The sequence below is a fragment of the Dromiciops gliroides genome, chromosome 1 (assembly GCF_019393635.1).
Source record: "Dromiciops gliroides isolate mDroGli1 chromosome 1, mDroGli1.pri, whole genome shotgun sequence".
NCBI classification, from domain to species: Eukaryota; Metazoa; Chordata; class Mammalia; order Microbiotheria; family Microbiotheriidae; genus Dromiciops; species Dromiciops gliroides.
Genome location: NC_057861.1, coordinates 480,809,557 through 480,834,630, shown reverse-complemented (window position 1 = coordinate 480,834,630; position 25,074 = coordinate 480,809,557). Strand labels below are relative to the sequence as shown.

Genomic DNA, 25,074 nt, shown 5'->3' with positions numbered 1-25,074 from the left:
CCAAACTCTCCTCAGCCTCAACATGACATCCTGGAGCTTGTTGCCACTGGCCCTGGTGCTGCTCTGCTCCAGCACCCTCTGCTCCCTGGCCTGTGACCTGACTCAGGGCATGCGGGAAGACTTCTCACTTCTGAACCAAATGAGCACATTTTCCCTAGTGCCATGTCTGAAGGACAGGACCAACTTCAGCTTCCCAAAGGAAGCCATGCAGGGCAGCCAGCTCCAGAGGGAAAGTGCCCCAGTCATTGTGCATGAGATGCTCCAGCAGATCTTTACCCTCTTCAGCTTGAATGCCACTCCTGCTGCTTGGAATCAGACCCAGCTCATGCAACTGCTCAGTGGACTGGATCAGCAGATGGAACAACTGGAGAGCTGTCTTAGACAGGATGTGGAATGGGAAGAGGCTTCCTTGGGAAAGGAGAACCCCAGCCTGGCCCTGAAGAGCTACTTCCAAGGAATAAGCCAGTATCTGAAGGGCAAAGAATACAGCCGCTGTGCCTGGGAGATTGTGCAGGTAGAGATCAGAAGGGTCTTTCTCTTCATGAACAAACTCACAGGAAAACTCAGGCCTTAAGGAAGAAAAAAAATAGACTATCAGTTCTTCGAATAATTGGCTACTTCCTAAAATTAAGAAGTCAATGATTGGAAAGAATTGTTCTACATCAACTGAAAACATCTGTATTCCCTGAAAGGTTTTAAAATAATATAAACTGCTGTTACTCTTTTTGAAAGAGGCTTTGAATACAGGAATCATCATCTGTGTTCAATAACTGAACATTTTATAATGTAAAGTCTTCCATTTATTTATCTATCTATTTATTTATATATATATATATTTTCTGTTTATTCTCATGCTAATATTTATATTTATTGTTCATAAAAGGAACGCTGTTGTATTATTTATAATGAACCTTTTGTTACTTTTTTATATTTCTCATATAAAATGCATTCTTTTAAATAATGCTATTTTCCTAATAAAATTATTTTATCAATAAGCCTCATGTGAAAAGGTTGATTTGGTAATCCATAATAGTTCAGAAAAGATTCATTACAAGAATGCAATTCAACAAACACTTACTAAAACATTCAAATTCAAGGCACTTTGCTACACAGTGATATATAGAGGTGCAGCATGACATAGTCACTATGTCCTGAGATAAGTGACAATCTAAAGGAAGAATACAACCAGTGTCCAAAATACATGTATCCAGTGGCAAGATACAATAGAGACAAAGATGTGAATTTGTAAAATTGTATGACAACCCTGGAAAGGAAATGATAATGATGGAAAGAAAGAAATCAACATTTCTATGCTTTTTGGCTGAGAATTTCCAATTCTTAGTTCATACTCTAAGGAAGTCATTGATAAGAAGAAAATGTCCAGTTAAAGCACAATATTTACAATGGTGGTTTTAGTGATAGCAAAGAATTGGAAACAAAATAGATGGCTATTGTCTAAAGAATGGCTCAACTGGAGCCATTGGCTACATTGTAGTGAGTAACATTTCCACGTGGTGCCTGAACTACATCAAAAATATAAAAGGAAAATTTTTAACAAAATAAAAATACAGTAGAACACAGTTAATGTTAGTAAGTGATTTTCTATATCAATATGTGACCTTCAGAAATCCTTACGTACAGTATTGTGGCCCCATTTATATTTGAGCTTCACACCACTGGCCTAAACAAACAATGCAAATCAAAAAAAAATTCAGTCAGGTTAGTCTACCAACAAGCTAACATTAAGTGTTTACAATATACATGGGATTGTACTAAACACTGGGAATACAAACAAAAGCAAAAACTGAGAAAGTCCCGGCCCTCAGGAAAGTTTCATTCTAATAGAGAAGACACCACATACAATGTACCTAGGACCCATTGCAGGTCCCTTAATTCCTAGGACAGTATTCTTTCCACTGTACCAACTCTGCCTATAGGAGAGTTGATTTCAACCAAGCTCATTTCATTTTCTTCTAGCATGTCATCTAATAGTATTGACAATAAGACATTTTCAAAAATTTTCCTGTGTTAACATTGTAAATTAGTGCTGTGTATGTGCTGGGATTTTCCAGACTCCTAAATGAGGTTCATCATCAAGCAAGAATTCAACCTATAGACCAACATACACACACACACACACACACACACACACACACACGCACACACACACACACACACACACACACACACACCCCAAGTGTAGGTAGGAAAATGCCCTCTACCTAGATTATGGTCTGATCCATCAGTATGCAGGGTATCCCAATAGTCTGAGCACAGTTCTAAGCTACCATTGCCTAAAACTGAATGATTTTCAGTTTTAAGTACTGTAGTTGAATTTTAAGCACTGATCACTTAAAAGTATACTCACACTTTTGGACAAGCTGTATATTTTAGAAATACAAAACAGATGGAAAAACCAGCTCCATTGAGATTGAATTAGAGGAGGACAATGAGCTGTACCATCTTTGAAATACTGAGAACTGCTTTTAACAACCCCCAAGTTTTCCCTAAAACAAAGGCACGTTTTAAAAAACATCAGTATTCCTCCATTGATGCTGTATGGCATGACTGAATATCATAGTAGCCATGGAAGTAAAGGTTCAGGGAACCCAAAGGGAGAGGATGGGCCTGAGAAAGCTTCAACACCTCACCAGTCAAGCTCTGTACAGAAGAGAAGAGAATATCATGGTTGAGGCCCATGACTAGAAAGCAAATGGACTGGTGGGGTGAAGGGTCACTGATGGAAAGCCTGCCTGCCCCTCCAGTATGCATGAAATGCCAGCAAATTGAGAAGGCATCCAGATGGCCCAGTGGATATTATGGTAAACTTGGAGTCAGGGAGATCTTAACATCCTGACCCAGGCACTTACTAGCTGCTAGGCAACTATGGGCAAGTCCCTTCAGCTCTTTCAACATCATTTTCCTCATTAGTAAAATGGAGAAAATATTACCACCTACTTCACAGGCTTGTAGTTGTGAAAATCAAATTAGATGACATGTCAGCTACCATTATTATCAATAATAATTATCATTATTGTTAGAAGATGGAGCCTAGTACATTGAGTGTTTCCATAACGGACAATTTAAATTGGGTCAAATACACAAATATCAAAGTAAATGAAAAATTTTAAGTGAATAGAAAAGTAGCTTAGGCAATAGTAATAATACTGATAATAGTAACAGTAATAATACTGATAATAATAGTAGTAATACTGAATGGAAAAAAGTTTGTAGGCAATAGTTGTAACATAGTATAAGAAAAAATAAAATCCCACATTTCATGTGATTCATGAAAACACCCCTTTTAGGGCCTCAAATATAGAGGTATTGACATCTCATTTGACATTCATCTGTGTCATTTTCTGTTGAGGCACAATTCTTTTAGCTCAGCCCAATATTCTCATTCCTGAAGTAGGGAGAAGGAGCTGTCATACATTCATGAAGAGATAAAGGGTCACATCTTTTCTCTATGATTCACTGATGGAAATTTGTCCCGTGTCTATGCTCACTCTTTTCTGTCCTTTTTGCAGGTAGGGCTTGGGATAAGAGGAGCATAGGGATCAAAGGAAGAAAAAAAAATAATTTCTCTTTTTCTTAGTTGACCTTAGAGACCTTGGTGTAATGGAATCACTGGACTGGGTACCAAGAGACCTGAATTCTAGTGCTAGCTTTATCACTAATTAGCTGGCTCAAGTAAAATTACCCGGCCTCTCTTTACTTCAGTTTCCTTATCTCCAGACTGATGGGATTAGATTTGGCAAATTCCAAGATCTCTTCTGTCTAGAAAGTTTCTGGTGTCTGAATTTGATAGAATTATTTTATCAGGAGGATGATGGCTTCATTGCAACCATTACATACATAAACTAATTTTCTCTCTGTAGCCCACACTTTCCTCTAAAAATTGGGATCTTTCCTCCACAAATAGAGGGAATTCCACCTCATAGTTTTCCCAGAAGCATATAAAAACAACGATGGAAGGGAATACCTTGATTTCCTCTCAAAGGGCTATATTTTTTGAATGTGTTTAATCAGCACCTGGGCTGTTCACTTGTTCATGATGGGGCAACCCAAAGAGACAGCACTCTCTGCGCAGGCTCTCCTTCCTCCTTCCTGTCCCCTCCCAGAAATGGGAGGTTCTTCAAGCTGATTGGTTGACTGGGCCAGAAGTTCAAAGTTTTTTTAGATTCTGAGAACCATGCTTTCTTAAGTACTCTCAAGTACTAGCCAGATGTGCTTAGAATATAGTCAACTATTAATCCAGTCAAATCAGCCAGTAATCCACTCAGGTGGGCTCCTGAGTATCTGCTAAATTTCATCTCACATTCCATTATCTTGACAGTTTCCACTAGTCACAGGTCACAGGCTTAAACCCTTTGACCCAGTAATAGCACTAAGTAAGTCTATAGCCTCAAAAAAAAAAAAAGAAAGAAACAGGAAAAGGTAATACACACAGATGTATATGTATGTATAAGAATATTTTGGGCAGCTCTTTTTGTAGTAGACAAAAATAGAGAAACTAAGGGGTTCTCATCTTTCGGAGAATAGCTGAATAGTGAGATATTAATAAAAAAGAATATCATTATGCCATGAGTAAGAGTGAACAGTTTCAGAAGAAATTGGGAATGCCTCCACAAACTCTATGATGCAGAGTGAACGGAGCAAAATTGGGACCAAAATGTGTACAATGACAAGGATATCATTAAAAATGACTTTGAAAGACTTTAGAATATCATCCATGAAATGACAAAGTAGAATTCTATAGAACTGACGAGGAAGCACACTTTCCATTTCCTGGCAGAAAGGTGATAAACTTCATGATACATACCATCTTAGATATGTGCAAATTGGAAATTCATTTTGTTTGACTATAATCATATTTTTAATGAGGATTTTCTTTTTATCCATTATTCTTCAATAGGGAGAGGGGTGAAGAAGTGGGAGGGAGAGAAAATAAATACTTGTTAATTGGGAAAAATGATTAAATTTAAGAGGGAAAAAGATAGTAATTCCAGAGAATGTCACATATATTTGCTTATATTTCAATTAAGTTTTTGTCAGTAATTTTTTATATCTTAAACTATTGCTGTGTTTCATTTAATTTGTAGGCTTTTCATGGATATTATGGGTACTGTGACTATGGTGGACTCCAGGCTTTTTCCCTTTATTGGCAATGTCAGACTGAAATTCTCCTTAAATCATTGAATTTGGGACCAGGATAGTTGTTGTGGAAGCTGAGACAGACTCAATGCAAGGCATATTGAAGAGGTTGCTACAACAGAACTGGGGAATTAGCTGCATGTAGAGGGTGAAGGAGAAGGGAATCATAAGTGACTCCATAATGAACCAGTGATGACACTGGTCCCATTAATAAAAATAGAGCAATTTCTGTTCCTCCTTGAGGTTTTTCAAATGAAGAAAGGTAAATGATCAAAAAGGATATGGAATTTATGTTTCAAGATTTTAAAGCCTCAGAATTCTATTTTCTCTAGGTGAGAAATTCCTCAAAAGTAAAAAGGACATGAGAAACCAAAAAGAAACTGAACTCATGTCAAACATATTGAAAACAGAAGTAGAGAAAGTAATTTCCCCTCTCATCATGGGGAGTAAATTTAGCTGAGGTACACCCAGTGCAATGAACTCAGCAACCTTGGGTACCCAGAGAGACCAAAGCCAAATGGTCCTGATGTAAATAAGGCCTGGAGCCTAGGCAAGGCAACGAGTTGTATCTGGAGGCTAGAAGAGTTAGCTGAGGGGGATTCTATGGAGGTTCAAGGGTACAGATCATTCACACATGAAGGCACAATCAGTTATTAAGGAAATGCCAAGATAGGCTATTTGTGTGGGTACCCCACAACACCAAGATGACCCTGTTTTTCTCACAGTTTAGCAAGTATCAAAGGGGAATCCATGGGACAGAGATTCCCTGCCTTACTCTGCAGAGTAAGAATTGAGCTCAATCTTATTATTAAAAGTTGTTTTTGGTTGCCCTAGATAGAGTCTCACCAATCTAACTTCACAGAAAACTTGCTTCTCATTTAGGCACTAGTCATAAATCACAGATTAAGAGATTGTTGGGGGGCAGCTAGGTGGCACATTGGATAGAGCACCAGCCCTGGAGTCAGGAGTACCTGAGTTCAAATCCAGCCTCAGACACTTAACACTTACTGGCTGTGTGACCCTGAGCAAGTCACTTAACCCCAATTGCCTCACTAAAAATAAAAGAGAGAGAGAGAGAGAGAGATTGTTGGAGGGGCAGCTAGGTGGCACAGTGGATAGAGCACCAGCCCTGGAGTCAGGAGGACCTGAGTTCAAATCCAGCCTCAGACACTTAACAATTACTTGCTGTGTGACCCTAGGCAAGTCACTTAACCCCAGTTGCCTCACCAAAAGAGAGAGAGAGAGAGAGAGAGAGAGAGAGAGAGAGAGAGAGAGAGAGAGAGAGAGAGAGAGAGAGAGAGATTGAGATTGCAATTGCTGGAGCTAGAAGGGACTTTAGAAATCATTTCTGTTGACTCTGAGTCCTCAAACTTAGGCTTATTGTGATGTGTCAGTAGTTCAATTCCACAAGCTCATGTAAATGTTTTTGTATTTTGGCAATTCAGTTAAGTTTTCTTTATGAATCTTGAAGCTCTAAAGCACAGTGGATATATGGTTTAATTCATTAATTGTTATGCTTCCATTAAGCATAGTGCCTTTGTTTTACTTTAATGACAATTTTTTATTTTTATTTTGTTTGAAAGCACTTGTCTTCTAGATGATTGTGCCCTTTCTCATTAAGTATGTAATCTCATCTGTGAGTTCACGTACCTGAGCACAAACACACACACACACACACATACCCACACACCAGCATATGCTCACATCATCCTGAAAGGCTACTTGTCCCCAGAAGCTCATACAACCCTTCTCACTGATCAGGACATTGTGTAGGGAGGTACAGCATTCTCCCAGAGAAGGGGTCTCACATTGCACCAGAAGAAATTTGTCACAAGGTCACTATCCCCTATTGCAAGCTGACTTTCCTTCTCTGTGGGAATGCTATTTAGTCACTAGATGAGCCAAGGATTCCAATATGATCCAAGGAATAAGTACCTAGTTTAATTTGTACACATTATGCAAGAGCTTGCTGGGGACTAGTAAAGGGGTGAAGGACCAGCACTTTAATGATTAGGAATCTCTGAGGTTCATTCATAAGGATTTTACCTTGTCAGGTGACTTTCCTGTTTTGTCTTATGAAATTAGCTGTAGTCATTCTATATCTAGTGCCTAATACCTTTTGGAGGAGCTCATTGTGTCTAAAAAAAGTATCTTGTCTACACTGCTAATTGACCCTTTGACCCTAATTTAGGATCTTATACTCTCATAGTTGGAGGCAATACATTTAGGGAAGTGGTGGCCAGGAAAGGATATTTTATTAAGAAAAGTCACAGCAATATACTATTGGTGGAGTGGTATACTGATTTACCCATTCTAGAGAACAATTGGGAACTATGCCCTAAGGGCTATAAAACAACTCATACATTTGGATCCTGCAGTATTACTGCTACATCTATATTCCAAAGGGATCATAAAAAAAGGGAAAAGATGTACTTGTACATAAATATTTATAACAGCTCTTTTCATGGTGGCTAGGAATTGCAAATTGAGGGGATGCTCATCATTGGGCAATGGCTCCATGAGTTGTAGTATATGATGGTGATGGAATATTACTGTGTCATAGGACATGACAAGCATGATGGTTTTAGAAAAACACGGGGGAGGCAGATAGGTGGTGCAGTGGATAAAGCACAGGTCCTGGATTCAGGAGAACCTGACATTTGGCACTTACTAGCTGTGTGACCCTGGGCAAGTCACTTAACCATCATTGCCCAAAAAGAAAGAAAGAAAGAAAGAAAGAAAGAAAGAAAGAAAGAAAGAAAGAAAGAAAGAAAGAAAGAAAGAAAGAAAGAAAAGAAAAGAAAAACATGGAAAGTCTCATAGGAACTGATGCAAAGGGTAGTGAGCAGAAGCAGCAGAACATTATAGATAGTAACAGTAATATTCTATGAAGAATTGTGGATGACTTAGCTATTCTCAGTAATAAAGTGATCAAAGACAATCCCAGAGGACTCATGATTCTGAACAGGCTATCTGCCTCCACAGAAAGACTTAATATCTGAATACATACTCAAGTGTACTGATTTTTACTTTCTTTCATTCTTTTTTTGGTCTTTAGCAAATGATTATATGAGCCCTAGAAGGGAATGCAATAAAAAAAAATAAGTAAAATAGGATGTCTGATCTCAAAAAGCTTCATCTGTAAACCCTATTTTAGGGGAAATTTTGTTGGAGTTTCACAAATATGAAAAAAAAAGAGACTTTAATGACATCTTCTTTGAACAATATGGAAAGTAAGTAAAAGAAAGAAGAAAGTGAAAAGAAAATCACACTTAGGCCTATATAAGGGAGAGGGACCCAGAGGCCAGATAACCCAAGAAGCTGAGACAAAGGCTCACTGGTCTCCCAGCTCAACCCCAAACTCTCCTCAGCCTCAACATGACATCCTGGAGCTTGTTGCCACTGGCCCTGGTGCTGCTCTGCTCCAGCACCCTCTGCTCCCTGGCCTGTGACCTGACTCAGGGCATGCGGGAAGACTTCTCACTTCTGAACCAAATGAGCACATTTTCCCTAGTGCCATGTCTGAAGGACAGGACCAACTTCAGCTTCCCAAAGGAAGCCATGCAGGGCAGCCAGCTCCAGAGGGAAAGTGCCCCAGTCATTGTGCATGAGATGCTCCAGCAGATCTTTACCCTCTTCAGCTTGAATGCCACTCCTGCTGCTTGGAATCAGACCCAGCTCATGCAACTGCTCAGTGGACTGGATCAGCAGATGGAACAACTGGAGAGCTGTCTTAGACAGGATGTGGAATGGGAAGAGGCTTCCTTGGGAAAGGAGAACCCCAGCCTGGCCCTGAAGAGCTACTTCCAAGGAATAAGCCAGTACCTGAAGGGCAAAGAATACAGCCGCTGTGCCTGGGAGATTGTGCGGGTAGAGATCAGAAGGGTCTTTCTCTTCATGAACAAACTCACAGGAAAACTCAGGCCTTAAGGAAGAAAAAATAGACTTTCAGTTCTTCAAATAATTGGCTGCTTCCTAAAATTAAACAATTATTAGAAAGATTTGGTTCTCCATCAACTGAAAATATCTGTCTTCATTGAATAATTTCATTATAATATAAGTTGCCATTCATTCCTCTATTGAAAGAGGCTTTGAATACAGAGAATCATCATCTGTGTTCAATAACTGAATATTTTATAATGTACTGCCCCCGTTCATTATCCATTTATTTATTTATCTCTATTTATTTATTTAATTGTTCATTTATTTGTACTATTTATTCTCATGCTAATATTTGTATTTATTTTTCATAGAAGGAACATTACTGTACTATTTATATTGAGCTTATTGTTTATTATATTTCTCATGTAAAATGCATTCTTTTCAATAATTCTATTTTACTAATAAATTATTTTATTAATAAACCTCATATGAAAAGGCTGATTTGTTAATCCATAAGAGTTCAGAGAAGATTCATTGCAAGAATGCAATTCAACAAGCACTTACTAAAACACTCAGATTCAAGCATTGTGCTGCTCAATGGATATAAAAAGGTGTGTTGTAAGAAATGACGCATGTGATGAATACAAAGCAGCTTGAATATACATGAAATGATGCAGAGGGAAGTAAGCAGAGAGAATGAAACAATATACACAATGACTACAATGTAATTGGGAAAGAATGACCACCCACACAAATAACAATCAAAGTGAATGTTTCAAAATGTAAAAGAATAACCAAGACTCAGAAGAAGAGAGATAAGACCTTTCATACCCAACCCTTTGTAAACTTGACATATCCACATTTGTTGGATATTGCAAATATTTTTAGACTTTTTCAGTATATTCATTACTTATGGAAAATTTACCTCTTCTCTTTTTGGTCTTTAATACTATTTGTTATATGGAAGAGTTCTCAGGCATATAGAAGGAGGGGGGGATACTGGGGAACACCATGGTGATTTGAAAAAATCTGTAAAAAAAAAAAAGAGAGAATTGGACTGGACTTGTTGACTTAATTTATCCTAGTGATGAGAACAGAAGTACCACCTGTAGTCTGCATCAGTTTAGTCTCTATATGTCATGTGAGTAAATGAATTGATAATTGAAAAAAAGGTATAGTTAAGGAAAAAAAAACTAGACCTAACCAAATACATTCAAAATTTTTGTTCAATAATACAATTTATAACAATAAAAAGCAAAACATAGAACAAGATGACATATATTCACTAGCAAGTACTTGCCATTTTCATAAAGGATTTCCTTACACACAGCCTAAAGGGTGATAGGATATCTTGTTAATGACAAAGCTCTCCAGATACACCTGTTCCCACATAATAGTGTGCTCAGAATTACATTATGCCCTGAAGTACTAGAGGAATTCTTGACAGGGAGATTTTAAGTTTCCTCAAAAGAGATTGGCTCAGCTAACCACTTAAGAACACACAATACAAATTTTAAAAAATTCAGTCAGGTCAGTCTTCCAACAAGCATACATTAAGTATTTACAATATACTAGGCATTGTACTAAGCACTGGGAATACAAACACAAGCAAAATCTGGAGTCAAGGAGATCTTATCATCCTGACCCAGGCAGTTACTAACTAGGCAACCATGGGCAAGTCCCTTCAGCTCTTTCAACTTTATTTTCCTCATCAGTAAAATGGAGGAAATATTAGCAGTTACTTCACAGAGTCGTTGTTTTGAGAATCAAATTAGATGACATTTGGCACATATTATTTTAGTTACTATTAATTATTATCATTATTATTAGTAGATGACTCTCTAGTACCGTTAGTGTTTTCGTAGTGGACAATTTAAAGGATAAAAGACACAAAGATCAAAGTAAATGAGAAGGGTAAGTGAATAGCTTTTATAATCCTGAATGAAAAAAAAAAAAAGATTCCAGGCAATAAGAGAAAATTCAATCCCACATTTCACATGATGTCATGAAAACACCCCTTTTAGGTCTTTGCATGATGAAGTATTGATGTTTCCTTTTACTTTCATCCGTGCTGCTTTCTGTTCAGACACAATTCTTTTAGTTCAGCCCAGTATTCTCATTCCTGAAGTAAGGCCAGGGAGCTGTTATACATTCATGGAGAGATGAAGGGTCAGATCTTTTCTCTGTGATTCACTGATGGTAACTTGCCCCATGTCTATGCTCACTCTTTTCTGGCCTTTTCACATAGGGCTTGGGATAAGAGGAGCATAGGGAGCAGAGGAAGGTAAAAGAATTATATTTGCTGCTCTTCAATAAGGGTTTCTCTTTTTCTTATTTGACCTTAGAGATCTTGGTGTAATGGAATCACTGCATTGGGTATCAAAAAACCTGAGTTCTACTTCTGGCTTTATCATTGATTAGCAGGCTCAAGGAAACTTACCTGGACTCATTTTGCTTCCGTTTCCTCATCTCCAGATGGAAGGGATTCAATTTGGCCATTTCCAAGGTTTCTTCTGTCAGAAAAGTTTTGGGTATCTGAATTTGATAGATTTATTTTATGAGGAGGATATTTGCTTCATCTCAATCATTACATACATCCACTTATCTTCTCTGAAGTCTACACTTTCATCTGGACCTTTCCTCTGCAAATAGGGGGAATTCCTGTTTATAGTTTTCTCCAAAGCCTCTGAAAGACAATAATGGAAGGTAATACACTAATTTCCTCTCAAAGGATTATGGGGTTTTTGAGTGTGTTTAATCAGCGCCTGAGCTGTTCACTTGTTCATGATGGTGCAAAGTTGGATTTCTGTCCCTTCTTGTGGTTGTTCATGTAAAGAAAAGTGATAACTTAAAATCCCTAAAACCTAGTAGTTTGGATTATAGGTGTGGGACCACCATGCTTGAACACCTTGTTTTATAGAAGAAAAGCTTGAGGCTTAGATAGGTTTATGGTCACAATGGCAGTAAGTGACATAAATAAAGAAAAGCTTGGAAAGAGGTATGAACTGATTCAAGTGAAGTTAACAGAACAATGCAAAACAATATACACAAAATGACACAATATAAATGGAAAGAAGAAACACCATCTCCAACAAAATCATGAACATTGAATGCTACAAATGTTAAAAACAAAAAACCAAATTTGCTCTTGAGGAATAGACATGAAAACAGACATCCTCCCATTCCTTTGTAGAGGTGAAGGACCATTCGTGGTGTACTTTGCACATGATGCCAGACTTTTTAAATCACTGTTTAGTTTTGCTGACCTTTTTTTCTTCCTATTTTTCTCCTTTATTATTGAGGCTAACTCTCTGGGAAGAGAAGTTAAGATGGATACAGTGGAAAATGTAGGCAATATAAAAAGAAAGATTTTTAAAAAATAATGGAAACTGCACGTTCTCAGGGTTGTTTAGATTTGCATTTTTCTAATTGATTGTGATTTAGAGCATATTTTAATATGACCAAGGATGACTTTCATTTCTCCTTCTGAGTATTGACTATACATAAATTTTGGCCATTCATCAAATGGAGAATGGCTCTTATTTTTATACATTTGATAATTGTTCCTATATATTTGATAAACAAGGTCTTTATCAGAGAAACTTGCCCAAAATTTTTCAGTTATGATTACTTACCATAATTACTGTATTTTTATTTTACTATATTTATCTATAGTGTTTTTATTACTTATTGTAATTACTGTATTACTTACTCTAATACTGTATTTTTCTCTTATTTCATACCCCATTTACCTTACTCTATCTGTGTTTCTGTGTCTCCTCTTTCATTTCTACTGATCCATCCTTAGGCATGTTTTTGCTTCTGACTCCTGCCTCCTCCTCTCTGCCCTCCTTTCTACCAGCCCCCTTCACTTATCTCCTTTTCCTCCTGCTTTCCTGTTGAGTAAGATACATTTCTCTACCTACCTGAGTGTGTAAGGTATTCTTTCTTTAACCCAATTCCAATGAGAGTAAGGTTCAAGCACTCCCCCTCTGCAGCTACCCCATGTTTCCTTGCAGTGGGATAACTCTTTTGCACCTGTTTTATGTGAGATAATTTATTCCACTCTACCTCTCCATTTCCCCTTCTCAGTGCATTTCTATTTCTTACCCCTTCATTTTAATTTTTTAGATATTATCCCATCATATTCAACTCTGTACCCTCTGTCTACTGCAGTAATAACAAAGATTTTAAGAGGTACGTGTATCATCTTCTCATGTAGGAATACAAATACTTTAACCTTATTGAATCCCTTAGGACTTTCTCTTTCCTGTTTGACTTTTCATGCTTCCCTTAAGACTTAGATTTGAAGGTTAAATTTTCTATTAAGCTCTGGTGTTTTCATCAAGAATACTTAAAAGCCCTCTATTTGATTGAATATGCCTCAGGATCTGTGTGTGTGTGTGCGCGTGTGTGTGCATATGCACGCGCCCATGTTTTCCTCATATTTCCAGCTTATTTCTTGACTTTTAACTTTATATGTTAAAGCTGGGTTCTGTTCCTGGATAGATGGGGCAATGTTATAAGCTTAAGGATTTTTGGTGCAGCAGTTTTCAGAGCTAGTTATGGGAGTCTTTGAGTTTTCAGTTATCCCAAGGTGGTATGATGTAAGGAGAGATGTGATCTGGTCTGTGAATGACTAGAAGCACTCTTTTGTGTCCTGAAACTGTCACCAGGTTCCCTGTTCTCTTGTGGCAGCAAGCTCTAGTGTGCTAGTGCAATTATGACCTGGATCCCTGTAAGGGCAATGCAACAGAGTTCTTTACTCAGTGCCAGCAAAGGAACACCTGTATTCTCCTGACCATCTATCCAAATTCTTTACCATTTGTGGGCTCAGAAGTCTAGCAGGGACCGTTACAGCCACTGATTCAATGACCCCCAAGGCCTGCTGCAGTTTTTCTGTGACATGGCTGATGCTGGAGCCCCTTCTGCTAGAGCTGACTCTGCTCAGTACTCACCCCAGCAGGACATTTCTTCTAGTACTTCTTCTTCTTTTTTTGCGGGGCAATGGGGGTTAAGTGACTTGCCCAAGGTTGCACAGCTAGTAAGTGTCAAGTGTCTGAGGCTGGATTTGAACTCAGGAACTCCTGAATCCAGGGCTGGTGCTTTATCCACTGTGCCACCTAGCCGCCCCCTTCTAGTACTTCTAAGTTGTCTGGGCTGGGAAGTTGTTTCACCTCATGCTTTTGTGGGTTCTGCTCCTCCAGAATTTATTTTGAGGCATTATTTAAAGTTGTTTGAAGGGTAATTTTGGAGAGCTCAGGCAAGTCCCTGCCTTTTCTTTGCCATCTTGGCTACAGCACTTTCTTTTAATTTTAGATAGTTTTTTTTACCATATATAAATCTATCTATTCCTAAATGTTGTACAGTTTTAAACGTAAATCATTGTTTCTTTGTCAAGATCTTTGTCATCTGTTAGATCATAGTTCTGAATGCTTTTTAAGTTGCTTATTTTCTTGATATTGAACTATTCTTACATATTAAGTTTAAATCCAATTTGCTCATAAAGAATGGTTCCCCCATAAATTGCTATGGTTTATTTGTCAAGTTTTTATTTTAAAATATTTGAATATTCTTTTTTTGTGTGAGGCAATTGGGGTTAAGTGACTTGCCTAAGGTCACACAGCTAGTAAGTGTTAAGTGTCTGAGGCCAGATTTGAACTCAGGTCCTCCTGACTCCAGGGCCAGTGCTCTATCCACTGCACCACCTAGCTGCCCCTGAATAAATATTCTTGTAGCAGCTCTTTTTTTTTTTTTTAATTTTTTTTTAAGGCAATTGGGATTAAGTGACTTGCCCAAGGTCACACAGCTAGTAAGTGTTAAGTGTCTGAGGTCGGATTTGAACTCAGGTCCTCCTGAATCCAGGGCTGGTGCTCTATCCACTGCACCACCTAGCTGCCCCTGAATAAATATTCTTAATGGTATCAATTTATATTTTTGTTTCATTTATTCTTCCTGATATCAATGTATAGTTTTCCATCTTTCATTTATTCTTCCTAAGAATATATTGCCTCTAAAGAAGATTTCAGAGTGTTTCTCAATTTTTTTAGAATAATTAGAGTAGCATAGCTATTGTCTTCTTAACAGATGGCAGAATTCTCCTATAATTTAATAACATTTGTGTTATTTTCTTTGGTTGTTTGTTTACAAATATTTGAATTCATTTTATTGAGACTGGATTATTTAAGGTTTCCATTTGGTGTTTCTTAAATTTGGTAACATGTTTTTGTACATAATGCCATATTACTTTTGGATTCTGTTTTATTGGTATATAATTTGCTACAGCAAGATCTGAAAATTATTTTGCTTTTCTGTTTTTATGATTTTATGACTGTTTTGGTGTATTTTTTTGCACACTTGTCTTCTTAATTGAGTTGGTTAAAGGTATATACATTTTATTAGATTTTTTAAAAAGTCAATTGTTTTTTGTTTCAATTTATCAATTCTATATACTTTTAAGATTCTAATTTATCTATTTTTTCTTGAATTTTCTAGATTTCCTTTTTTGTCCTGTTTGGGTTTCTTTACTACATTTTAAAAAACTGTTCAGGGGGACAGCTGGGTGATGCAGTGGATAAAGTACTGGCCCTGGATTCAGGAGGATCTGAGTTCAAATCCGGCCTCAGACACTTGACACTTACTAGCTGTGTGACCCTGGGCAAGTCACTTAATACTCATTGCCTGACCAAAAAACAAAACAAAACAACAAAAAAACCAGTTCTGTTCATTGGTGCTCATAATATTTTGTAAACGTAATTTTTCTTCTGAGCACTCCTTTAGAACTGTTTCTCTACTTTGTTTTTTGACACATTTGTTTAGTATTATGTGATTGCCTCTTTAAGGTCTATAGTTTTTGTCTCTGCTTCCTTGATTCATTGCTATTTGCATTGAATTATAGTCTATGAGAAGTATGAGTTTCTTTTATGACCACAAAGAGCTACATTTGTCAACCCTCTTAAAAGTCTATTTGGTTCCTTTTCAGTCTGAGCTGTAGCAAGTGGCTGTGCAGATAGCAATGAGTTCTTCAGCTTTCAGCCCTCTCTCACCGGCTTTCTTTTTCCATCTCCAACACTTTTCCCATCTGTAACCATAACAGAACAGGCCATCTCATTCACCAAGAACTTTCTGGCTGGTGGCATTGCTGCTGCTATCTCCAAGACTGCGGTGGCCCCCACCAAGAGAGTCAAGCTACTATTGCAGGTGCAGCATGCAAGCAAACAAATTGCTGTAGATAAGCAGTACAAAGGCATAATGGATTGTATAGTCTGAATTCCAAAGGAACAAGGGATGCTTTCTTTCTGGTGAGGTAATTTAGCAGATGTTATCAGATATTTCCCCACCCAGGCCCTTAACTTTTCCTTTAAGGATAAGGATAAGCAGGTGTTTTGGGGAGGAGTGGACAAGCATACACAATTTTGGAGGTATTTTGCTGGCAATCTTGCCTCTGGTGGTGAAGCTGGAGCCACTTCTCTCTGCTTTGTCTACCCCTTGGATTTTGCGAGAACCCACTTGGCAGCTGATGTTGGGAAATCTGGCACTGAAAGAGAATTTAAAGTCCTGGGAGACTGCCTTGTGAAAATCACCAACTCTGATGGAATTCATGGCTTGTATCAAGGTTTCAATGTCTCAGTGCAGGGTATCATTATCTAGAGAGCAGCCTACTTTGGAATCTATGATACAGCAAAAGGTATGCTCCCAGATCCAAAGAACACTCATATTGTGATAAGTGGGATGATTGCACAATCAGTGATGGCTGTAGCAGGTGTCGTTTCCTATCCCTTTGATACAGTAAGGCAGCGAATGATGATACAGTCTGGGTGCAAAGGTGCTGATATCATGTGCACTGGGACAATTGACTGCTGGAAGAAGATTGCTAAAGATAAAGGTGGCAGAGCTTTCTTCAAGGGTGCCTGGTCCAATGTTTTTTTTTTTTTTTTTAGTGAGGCAATTGGGGTTAAGTGACTTGCCCAGGGTCTCACGGCTAGTAAGTGTTAAGTGTCTGAGGCTGGATTTGAACTCAGGTACTCCTGACTCCAGGGCCGGTGCTTCACTACCTAGTTGCCCCATGGTCCAATGTTCTTAGAGGCATGGGTGGAGCTTTTGTGCTTGTCCTGTATGATGAATTGAAGAAAGTAATCTAAGTACATCCTAACTAAAAATGGAACCAGTGAATATAGATCATGTAGAATACTTAACCATACTTAGCAATTTGGACCACTGACCTTCAAGAAATTCCTGTTGTCTTTTTATCCAGGACAGATCATGTTTGTAGAGGAGCCAAGGAAAGCTCTTAGAAAAAGGGACTCATTTATTGTGATCCATTATTCACACAGTGGAGCTGATGATGATTCAGTATATTGATTCTATTGGTTTTGGGGAAAATAACAGTTATTGTGGGTCCAAAGAGGCAGATCAACTTAGACCATCTCGTTTAAATGCTCCTTTTGTAGGACCATAAATTTGTATGTAAGTATTTATTTTTTTAAAAATCATGTCTCCCATTTGTACTTAAGCACTACACACCCATCCACCCCCACCCCCCCATATATATATATATATATTTTGCACAGCTGACTATTTGGCAGTTATGATGATCTGTGTTGGGCATTCTGCTGTAAAACAATAAATACACAGAAGCCTCTTTTAAAAAGTCTATTTGGTTGCAGTTCCACAAATAAAGAAAGGAGGAATTTCAATGACATCTTCTGAGTACAATATGGAAAGTAAGTAAAAGAATTAGAAAGTGAAAAGAAAATTACACTTAGCACTATATAAGACAGAGGGACTTAGAGGCCAGGTAACCAAAGAAGTTGAGACAAGGGCTCACTGGTCTCCCAGCTCAACCCCAAACTACCCTCAACATCAACATGAAGTCCTGGAGCTTGGTGCCAGTTGCCCTGGTGCTGCTCTGCTCCAGCACCTTCTGCTCCCTGGGCTGTGACCTGACTCAGGGCATGTAGGAAGACTTCTCACTTCTGAACCAAATGAACACATTTCCCCTAGAGCCATGTCTGAAGGACAGGACCAACTTCAACTTCCCAAAGGAAGCCATGCAGGGCAGCCAGCTCCAGAGGCAAAATGCCCCAGTCATTGTGCATGAGATGCTCCAGCAGATCTTTACCCTCTTCAGCCTGAGTGCCACTCCTGCTGCTTGGAGTCAGATCCAGCTCAAACAATTGCTCCTTGGACTGAATATGCAGCTGGAACAACTGGAGAGGTGTCTTAGAGAGGATGTGGAGTGGGAAGAGCCTTCCTTAGGAAGTGAAAATCCCAGCCAGTACCTAAAGAGAAGAGTCCAGCCACTGTGCCTTTGTTCATGAGCCAACTCACAAAAAAGTTCAGGGATTGAAGAAATAGAAATGGACTTTCAGGTCCTCAAATAATTGGCTGCTTCCTTAAAACTTAGAAATCATTAGAAAAAAATGTTTCCACAGAAAGACATTTGTACTCACTGACTTATTTAAAAACATAAGCTGCCATTCATGAACTGAAAGTACATTTTAGTACAGAGAATTCTCACCTGAATATTTCATAATTCATACTTATTGATGAATCTATTTGTTTTTATTATTTATTCTAATCAGTATATCTTTACAGTTTTTTGTTTTTGAGGGGAAACAAAGTTATTTTGTGTATTTATATTGAGCCTACTGTTCATTCTTATACTTCCCATATAAGATGTTTTCTTTTGAAGATCTATATCTTAGTAATAAAATTATTGTTAATAAATCTCATGCAAAAAGACTGATTGCTCCAAAAGGGTTCAAAGAAAATTATTTCCAAGAATGCATTTTACAAACATATTTTTAAAACATGCTGAATTCAACTCACTGTGCTTCTTACTGAATATGTAGAAATGCAAAATGTCATAGTCATTGTCCTCAGATGACTGATAGTGTAAAGGAAGGATAGACCTAATTCTGAAGTAAGTGTTTTCAAGGGTAGGATGTCTTAGAGACAATGCTTTGATTTTGGTAGGGTCAATCATTTTGGGATTATCTAAATAAAGTGAGTAAAATTTCCATTCTTTTGACTTCGGGATTACATAATTGCACTCATCCCCCAATGGGATTATTAGTAAGAAGAAATTATGCATATAACCCAAAGAAAAATTTTTGAAATAGCAAAGAATAGGAAAAAATAGATGCTTATCAAAAGCAGAATGGTTCAACAAATTGTAGTACATGAATGTAATGAAATATTATTCTGTTGTAACAAAAAGATGAATGTGCTGAATGAGAAAAGCATAGAAAGATCTATTTGAAGTGGTGAAGAGTGGAGTACGCAGAGCCAAGAAAACAATATGCATAATAATTACAAAAATATAAAGAGAAAGGACACACACTAATCAAAAATGAATGTTATACACTTTTAACAAATAATCATGATTCAAATGAAAGATATGAGAAAACAATCCCAACCCATCCCTTGCAGAAGTCTGTGGCCAGCAATTATTGCACATTGTACATATTTTCAAACCTTTTCAATGGATTGATGATCACTTGTCTTCTTCTTCTTCTCCTTCTCCTCCTATTATTTCTGTTCTTATTGTTGTTACTATTATTGTTATTATTAGATGTATTCCAGTACTATAAGTGTGCCCAATGTGGAGATTTATAAAATCAAAACCAGGTGAGTAGTTATTTGTGAATTGTGAATTTAAAAGCAAAGCAATTATTAATACTAATACAACTTGTTGGTTAAAAAAAAGAAGATGGGGCAGCTAGGTGGCGCAGTGGATAAAGCACCAGCCCTGGATTCAGGAGGTCCTGAGTTCAAATATGGCCTCAGATACTTGACACTTACTAGCTGTGTGACCCAGGGCAAGTCACTTAACCCTCATTGCCCTGCACTCCCCCCCAAAAAAAACAACAAAAAAAGAAGATAGGTAGTAGTTGTAGGGAATTAAAAAACAAACAAAATCCCATTTTCCAAGTGAATAATGAAAAACTTTTCAGGCTCTTGCTGTTTGAGCAACTAGAATTTCTGCATTTAATTTTACATCCAACCACTCCTTTTTCTACTCAAGGAAAATTATTTGAACTCAGCCCCCTACTACCATTCAAAAGGGAGCTGTCCTATTTTCGAATGGTATTTAATTTTTTTCCAATTACATGTAAAGATAGTTTTCAACATTCATTTTATAAGATATTGAATTCCAAATTTTTCTTCCACCCTCCTTCCTTCCCCCCTCCCAAAGCCAGAAAGCAATCTGATATAGGTTATATATTACAGTCAAGTTAAACATATTTCCACATTAGTAATATTGTGAGAGAAGAATCAGAACAAAAGGAAAAAAACAAGAAAGAAGAAACAACAAAAGTGAAAATCGTATGCTTCAATCTGCATTCAGACTACATAGTTCTTTTTCTGGATGTGGAGAGCATTTTCAGCATGTGTTTTAGCTTTGTCTTGGGCCATTGTACTGCTTTGAAGAGCTAAGTCTATCACAGCTGATCATGACACAATGTTGTTGATACTGTGTATAATGTTCTCTTGGCTCTGCTCATTTCACTCAGCATCAATTCATGTAAGTCTTTTCAGGTTTTTCTGAAATCTGCCTGCTCACCATTTCTTACAGCACAACAGTATTCCATTACATTTATATGCTTCAACTTGTTTAGCCATTCCCCAGCTGATGGGCATCCCCTCAATTTTCATTCTTTGCCACCACAAAAAGATCAGTTATAAATATTTTTGTACATATGGATCCTTTTTCATTTTTTATGATCTCTTTGGGATATAGACCTAGTAGTGATATTGTTGGGTAAAGGGGTATGCACAGTTTATAGCTTTTGGGGCATGGTTCCAAATAGCTCTCTAGAAGGGTTGGATCAGTTCACTACTCCACCAACAGTGCATTAGTGTTCCAATTTTTCCACATCTTCCCCAACATTTATCCCTTTCCTTTTTTGCTATATTACCCAACTGGATAGGATTGAGGTGGTTACTCAGAGTAGTTTTAATTTGTATTTCTCTAATCAATAGTGATTGAGAAGGGGCAGCTAGGTGGCACAGTGGATAAAGCACCGGCCCTGGATTCAGGAGTTCCTGAGTTCAAATCCGGCCTCAGACACTTGACACTTACTGGCTGTGTGACCCTGGGCAAGTCACTTAACTCCCATTGCCCCTCAAAAAAAAAAGTGATTGAGAACATTTTTTCATCTAGCTGTAGATAGCTTTAATTTCTTCATCTGAAAATTGCCTGTTCATATCCTTTGACCATTTCTCAACTGGGAAATGATTTGTATTCTCATATATTTGATTTAGTTCTCTCTATATTTTAGAAATAAGGTTTTTATCAGAAACACTGGCTGTAAAAATTGTTTCCCAGATTTCTGCTTCTTGGTTGCATGGGTTTTGTTTGTGCAAATCCCTTTTTAATTTAATGTAATCAAAATGATCCATTTTGCATTTAATAATGTTCTCTATCTCTTGTTTAGTCATAAATTCTTCCCCTCTGCATAGATCTCAAAAGTAAATTTGCGGGGGCAGCTAGATGGCACAGTGGATAGAGCACTGGCCCTGGATTCAGGCATACCTGAGTTCAAATCTGGCCTCAGACACTTAACACTTACTAGCTGTGTGACCCTGGGCAAGTCACTTAACCCCAATTGCCTCACTAAAAAAAAAAAAAAAAGTAAATTTGCCTATGATATCACCCTTTATGTCTAGATCATGTATACATTTTGACTTGACTTTGGTAAATGGTATAAGATGTTGGTCTATGCTTAGTTTCTGCCATACTATTTTCCAGTTTTCCCAGCAGCTTTTGTCAAATAGTGAGTTCTTATCCTGGAGCCTAGTCTTTGGGTTTATCAAACAAGGGTTTGCTATATTCATTTACTGCTCTGTTTTGTGTGCCTAACCTATTCCACTGATCCCCCACTATCTCTTGGCCAGATGTTTACTATTATCTAATATAAATATGGTACAGCTAGTCCACCTTCCTTTGCATTTTGTATTAATTCCCTTCATATTCTTGACCTTTTGTTCTTCCAGTTTAATTTTGTTAATATTTTTTTCTGGCTCTATGTAATTTTTGGTAGTTTGGCATGAAACTAAACAAGTAAATTAATTTAGGCAGAATTGTCATTTTTATTATATTATCTCAACCTACCCATGATCAATTGATATTTTCCATTTGTTTCGATCTGATTTTATTTCTGTGGAAAGTGTTTTGTAATTGTGTTCAGATAGTTATTCAGTTTGTCTTGACAGGTAGACTCCCAAATATTTTATATTATCCACAGTTATTTTATAGGGAATTTCCATTTCTATCTCTTACTGCTGTACTTTGTTGGTCATATCTAGAAATACTGATTATTTATGTGGGTATATTTTATATTCTGCAACTTTGCTAAAATTGTTAATTGTTTCAAATTGTTTTAGTTGATTTTCTAGGATTCTCTAAGCATATCATCATATCATCTGCAAACAATTATAGTTTTGTTTCTTCCTTGCCTATTCTAATTCCTTCAATTTATTTTTCTTCTCTTATTGCTAAAGCTAACATTTCTAGTACTATATTGAATACTAGTGGTGATAATGGACATCCTTGTTTCACCCTTGATCTTATAGGGAACACTTCTAACTTATCCCCATTACATAGAATATTTACTGATGGTTTTAGATAGATACTGTTTTTCATCTTAAGGAAAGCTCTATTTATTCCCATGTTCTCTGCTGTTTTTAATAGGAATGGGTAATACATTTTTGTCAAAAGCTTTCTCTGCATCTATTGAGATAATATGATTTTGGTTGGTTTTGTTATTGATGTGGTAGTTTATGTTCATATTTTTCCTAATATTGAACCAGTCCTACATTACTGGTATAAATCCCGTCTGGTTATAGTGTAGTATCCTGGTGGGAAATTGCTGTAATCTCTTTGCTAATAATTCCATTTAGAATTTTTGCATCAATATTCTTTAGGGATATCGATCTATAATTTTCTTTCTCTGTTCTTCCTTTTCTGGGTTTAGGTATCAACACCATATTTGTCTCATAAAGGAATTTGGTAGGATTCTTTCTTCACTTATTTTTCCAAATAGTTTTTATAGTATTGGAATCAATTGTTTTTTAAATGTTTTGTAGAATTCACTGGTAAATCTGGCCCTGGCGATTTTTTCTTAGGGAGTTCATTGATGGCTTTTTCAATTTCTTTTTCTAAAACAGACTTACTTAAGGATTTTATTTCCTCTTCTGTTAATCTGGGCAATTTATACTTTTTGTAAATATTCATCCATTTTATTTTAATTGTCAAATTTATTGGCATATAGTTGGGCAAAATACTCCTAGTTATTGCTTTAATTTCTTCTTCATTGTTGGTGATTTAACCTTTTTCATTTTTTATATTGATAATTTGGTTTTCTTCTTAATTTTTAAAAATCAAATTAACCAAAAGTTTATATCTTTTATTGCTCTTTTATAGAACCACGTGTTAGCTTTATTTATTAATTCTATAGTTTTCTTTCAATCTTATTAGTTTTTCTTTTGATTTTTAGAATTTCTCATTTGGTATTTAACTGGTTATTTTAAATTTGTTCTTTTAATAGCTTTCTTAGTTGCATGCCAATTCATTGCTCTCCTATTTCTGTATTTTAATCATGAGGCATTTTATTTCATCACATTAAAATTAACTTATATCCACACCCTCTCTCTATGTGTACTCATCCTATCTGCCTTAACAGAGGTACTGTTCTCAAGAGTTACAAGTATCTTCTTCCCATGTAGGGATCTAACCATTTTAACTTTATTGAGTAACATGTTTTTTTGTTTTTTCCCATTTCACCTTTTTATGCTTTTCTTGAGTCTTATGTCTGTAAATTAAATTTTCTGTTCAGATTTGGGCTTTTCATTAGGAAAATTTTTAAGTCCCCTGTTTTATTGAACACACATCATTTCCCCTGAAAGATTATGCTTAACTTTGCAGGATTGTACATTCTTGGTTATAATCCAAGTTCCTTTGCCCTCTAGAATATCATATTCCAAGCCCTCTGATCCTTTAATGTTAAGACTGCCAGGTCCTGTGTAATCCAGAATGTTGCTCCTTGATATTTAAATTGTTTTTCTGACTGCTTGCAGTATGTTCTTCTTTACCTGATAATTCTGAAATTTGACTATGATATTTCTTGGTGTTTTCCTTTTGTGCTTTCTTTCAGGAAGTGATCAGTGAATTTTTTTCAATGACTTTTTTCCTCCAGTTCGAAGACACTGGGGCAGTTCTCCTTGATAATGTCATGAAATATACTGTCTAGGCACATTTTTGATCATGGCCCTCAGGCAGTTCAATTATTCTTAAATTGTCCCTCCTGCATATATTTTGCAGTTCTGTTTTTTTTTTTTTTTTTGTAGAGGTACTTTATGTTTTCTTTTACTCTTACGCTCTTTTGGTTCTGCTTTACTTCTTCCTATTGTCTCATTAAGTCACTAGCTTCCACCTGTCCAATTTGGTTCTTAAGGAATTATTTTCCCCAGTCCGCTTTTGCATCTCCTTTTCCATTTATTGAATTGTATTTTTAAGGTGTTATTTCTTTTTTCCAAGCTACTGACTCTCTCTTGCATAACTCTCGTTTCTTTTCCCTATTTTCTTCTACATTACTTATTTGGTTTGTAAAATCCTTGCTGAACTCTTCCAAGAGGGATTTTTGGTCTTGAAACCAATTTCTCTTCCCATTTAAGGTTTCACATGGGACATTTTGAACTTCTTGTCCTCTGAGTTTGTGTTTTGGTCCTCTATTTGGCTATAGTAATTTTCTATGGTGAGGTCTCTTTTCTGTTTCTTATTCATATTTGAGCTTATTTTGTGCCTTTTATGGTTGAGCTCTGCTCCTGCAATATGGCATGCAATGACTCAAACTTCTTTTGCTGGGGTCCAGGGGTGCAGTCACTGACTTTCTGCTTTGAGGCCTTGTCAGGTTAGCAGCTTGCTCTCTGCACTGGGGTGGCCTAACCTAGTTGTGTCTGTTGGGTAGGGGATATCTCAGTTGGCAAATTGCCTTCTGTGTTGAAGTTGAGGGCCTTAAAACTGACCTT

The 25,074-nt window shown here is 37.0% G+C and overlaps 2 protein-coding genes and 2 pseudogenes across 2 annotated transcripts; all 4 read left to right on the top strand.

Moving 5' to 3' along the window:
• The first annotated feature begins 22 nt into the window (after window positions 1-22).
• LOC122750646 (interferon tau-2-like) lies at window positions 23-574 on the top strand. Its single transcript, XM_043997402.1, has one exon. It carries the CDS (start codon window positions 23-25, stop codon window positions 572-574), a length of 552 nt encoding a protein of 183 aa, XP_043853337.1.
• A 7,961-nt stretch (window positions 575-8,535) lies between these two features.
• On the top strand, window positions 8,536-9,087 carry LOC122750636 (interferon tau-2-like). The gene has a single exon (XM_043997393.1). The coding sequence runs from the start codon at window positions 8,536-8,538 to the stop codon at window positions 9,085-9,087; it is 552 nt and encodes a 183-aa protein (XP_043853328.1).
• Window positions 9,088-13,945: 4,858 nt separating this feature from the next.
• Window positions 13,946-17,362, top strand: LOC122750629 (annotated as a pseudogene).
• A 544-nt stretch (window positions 17,363-17,906) lies between these two features.
• LOC122750621 lies at window positions 17,907-18,359 on the top strand (annotated as a pseudogene).
• Window positions 18,360-25,074: the final 6,715 nt, after the last annotated feature.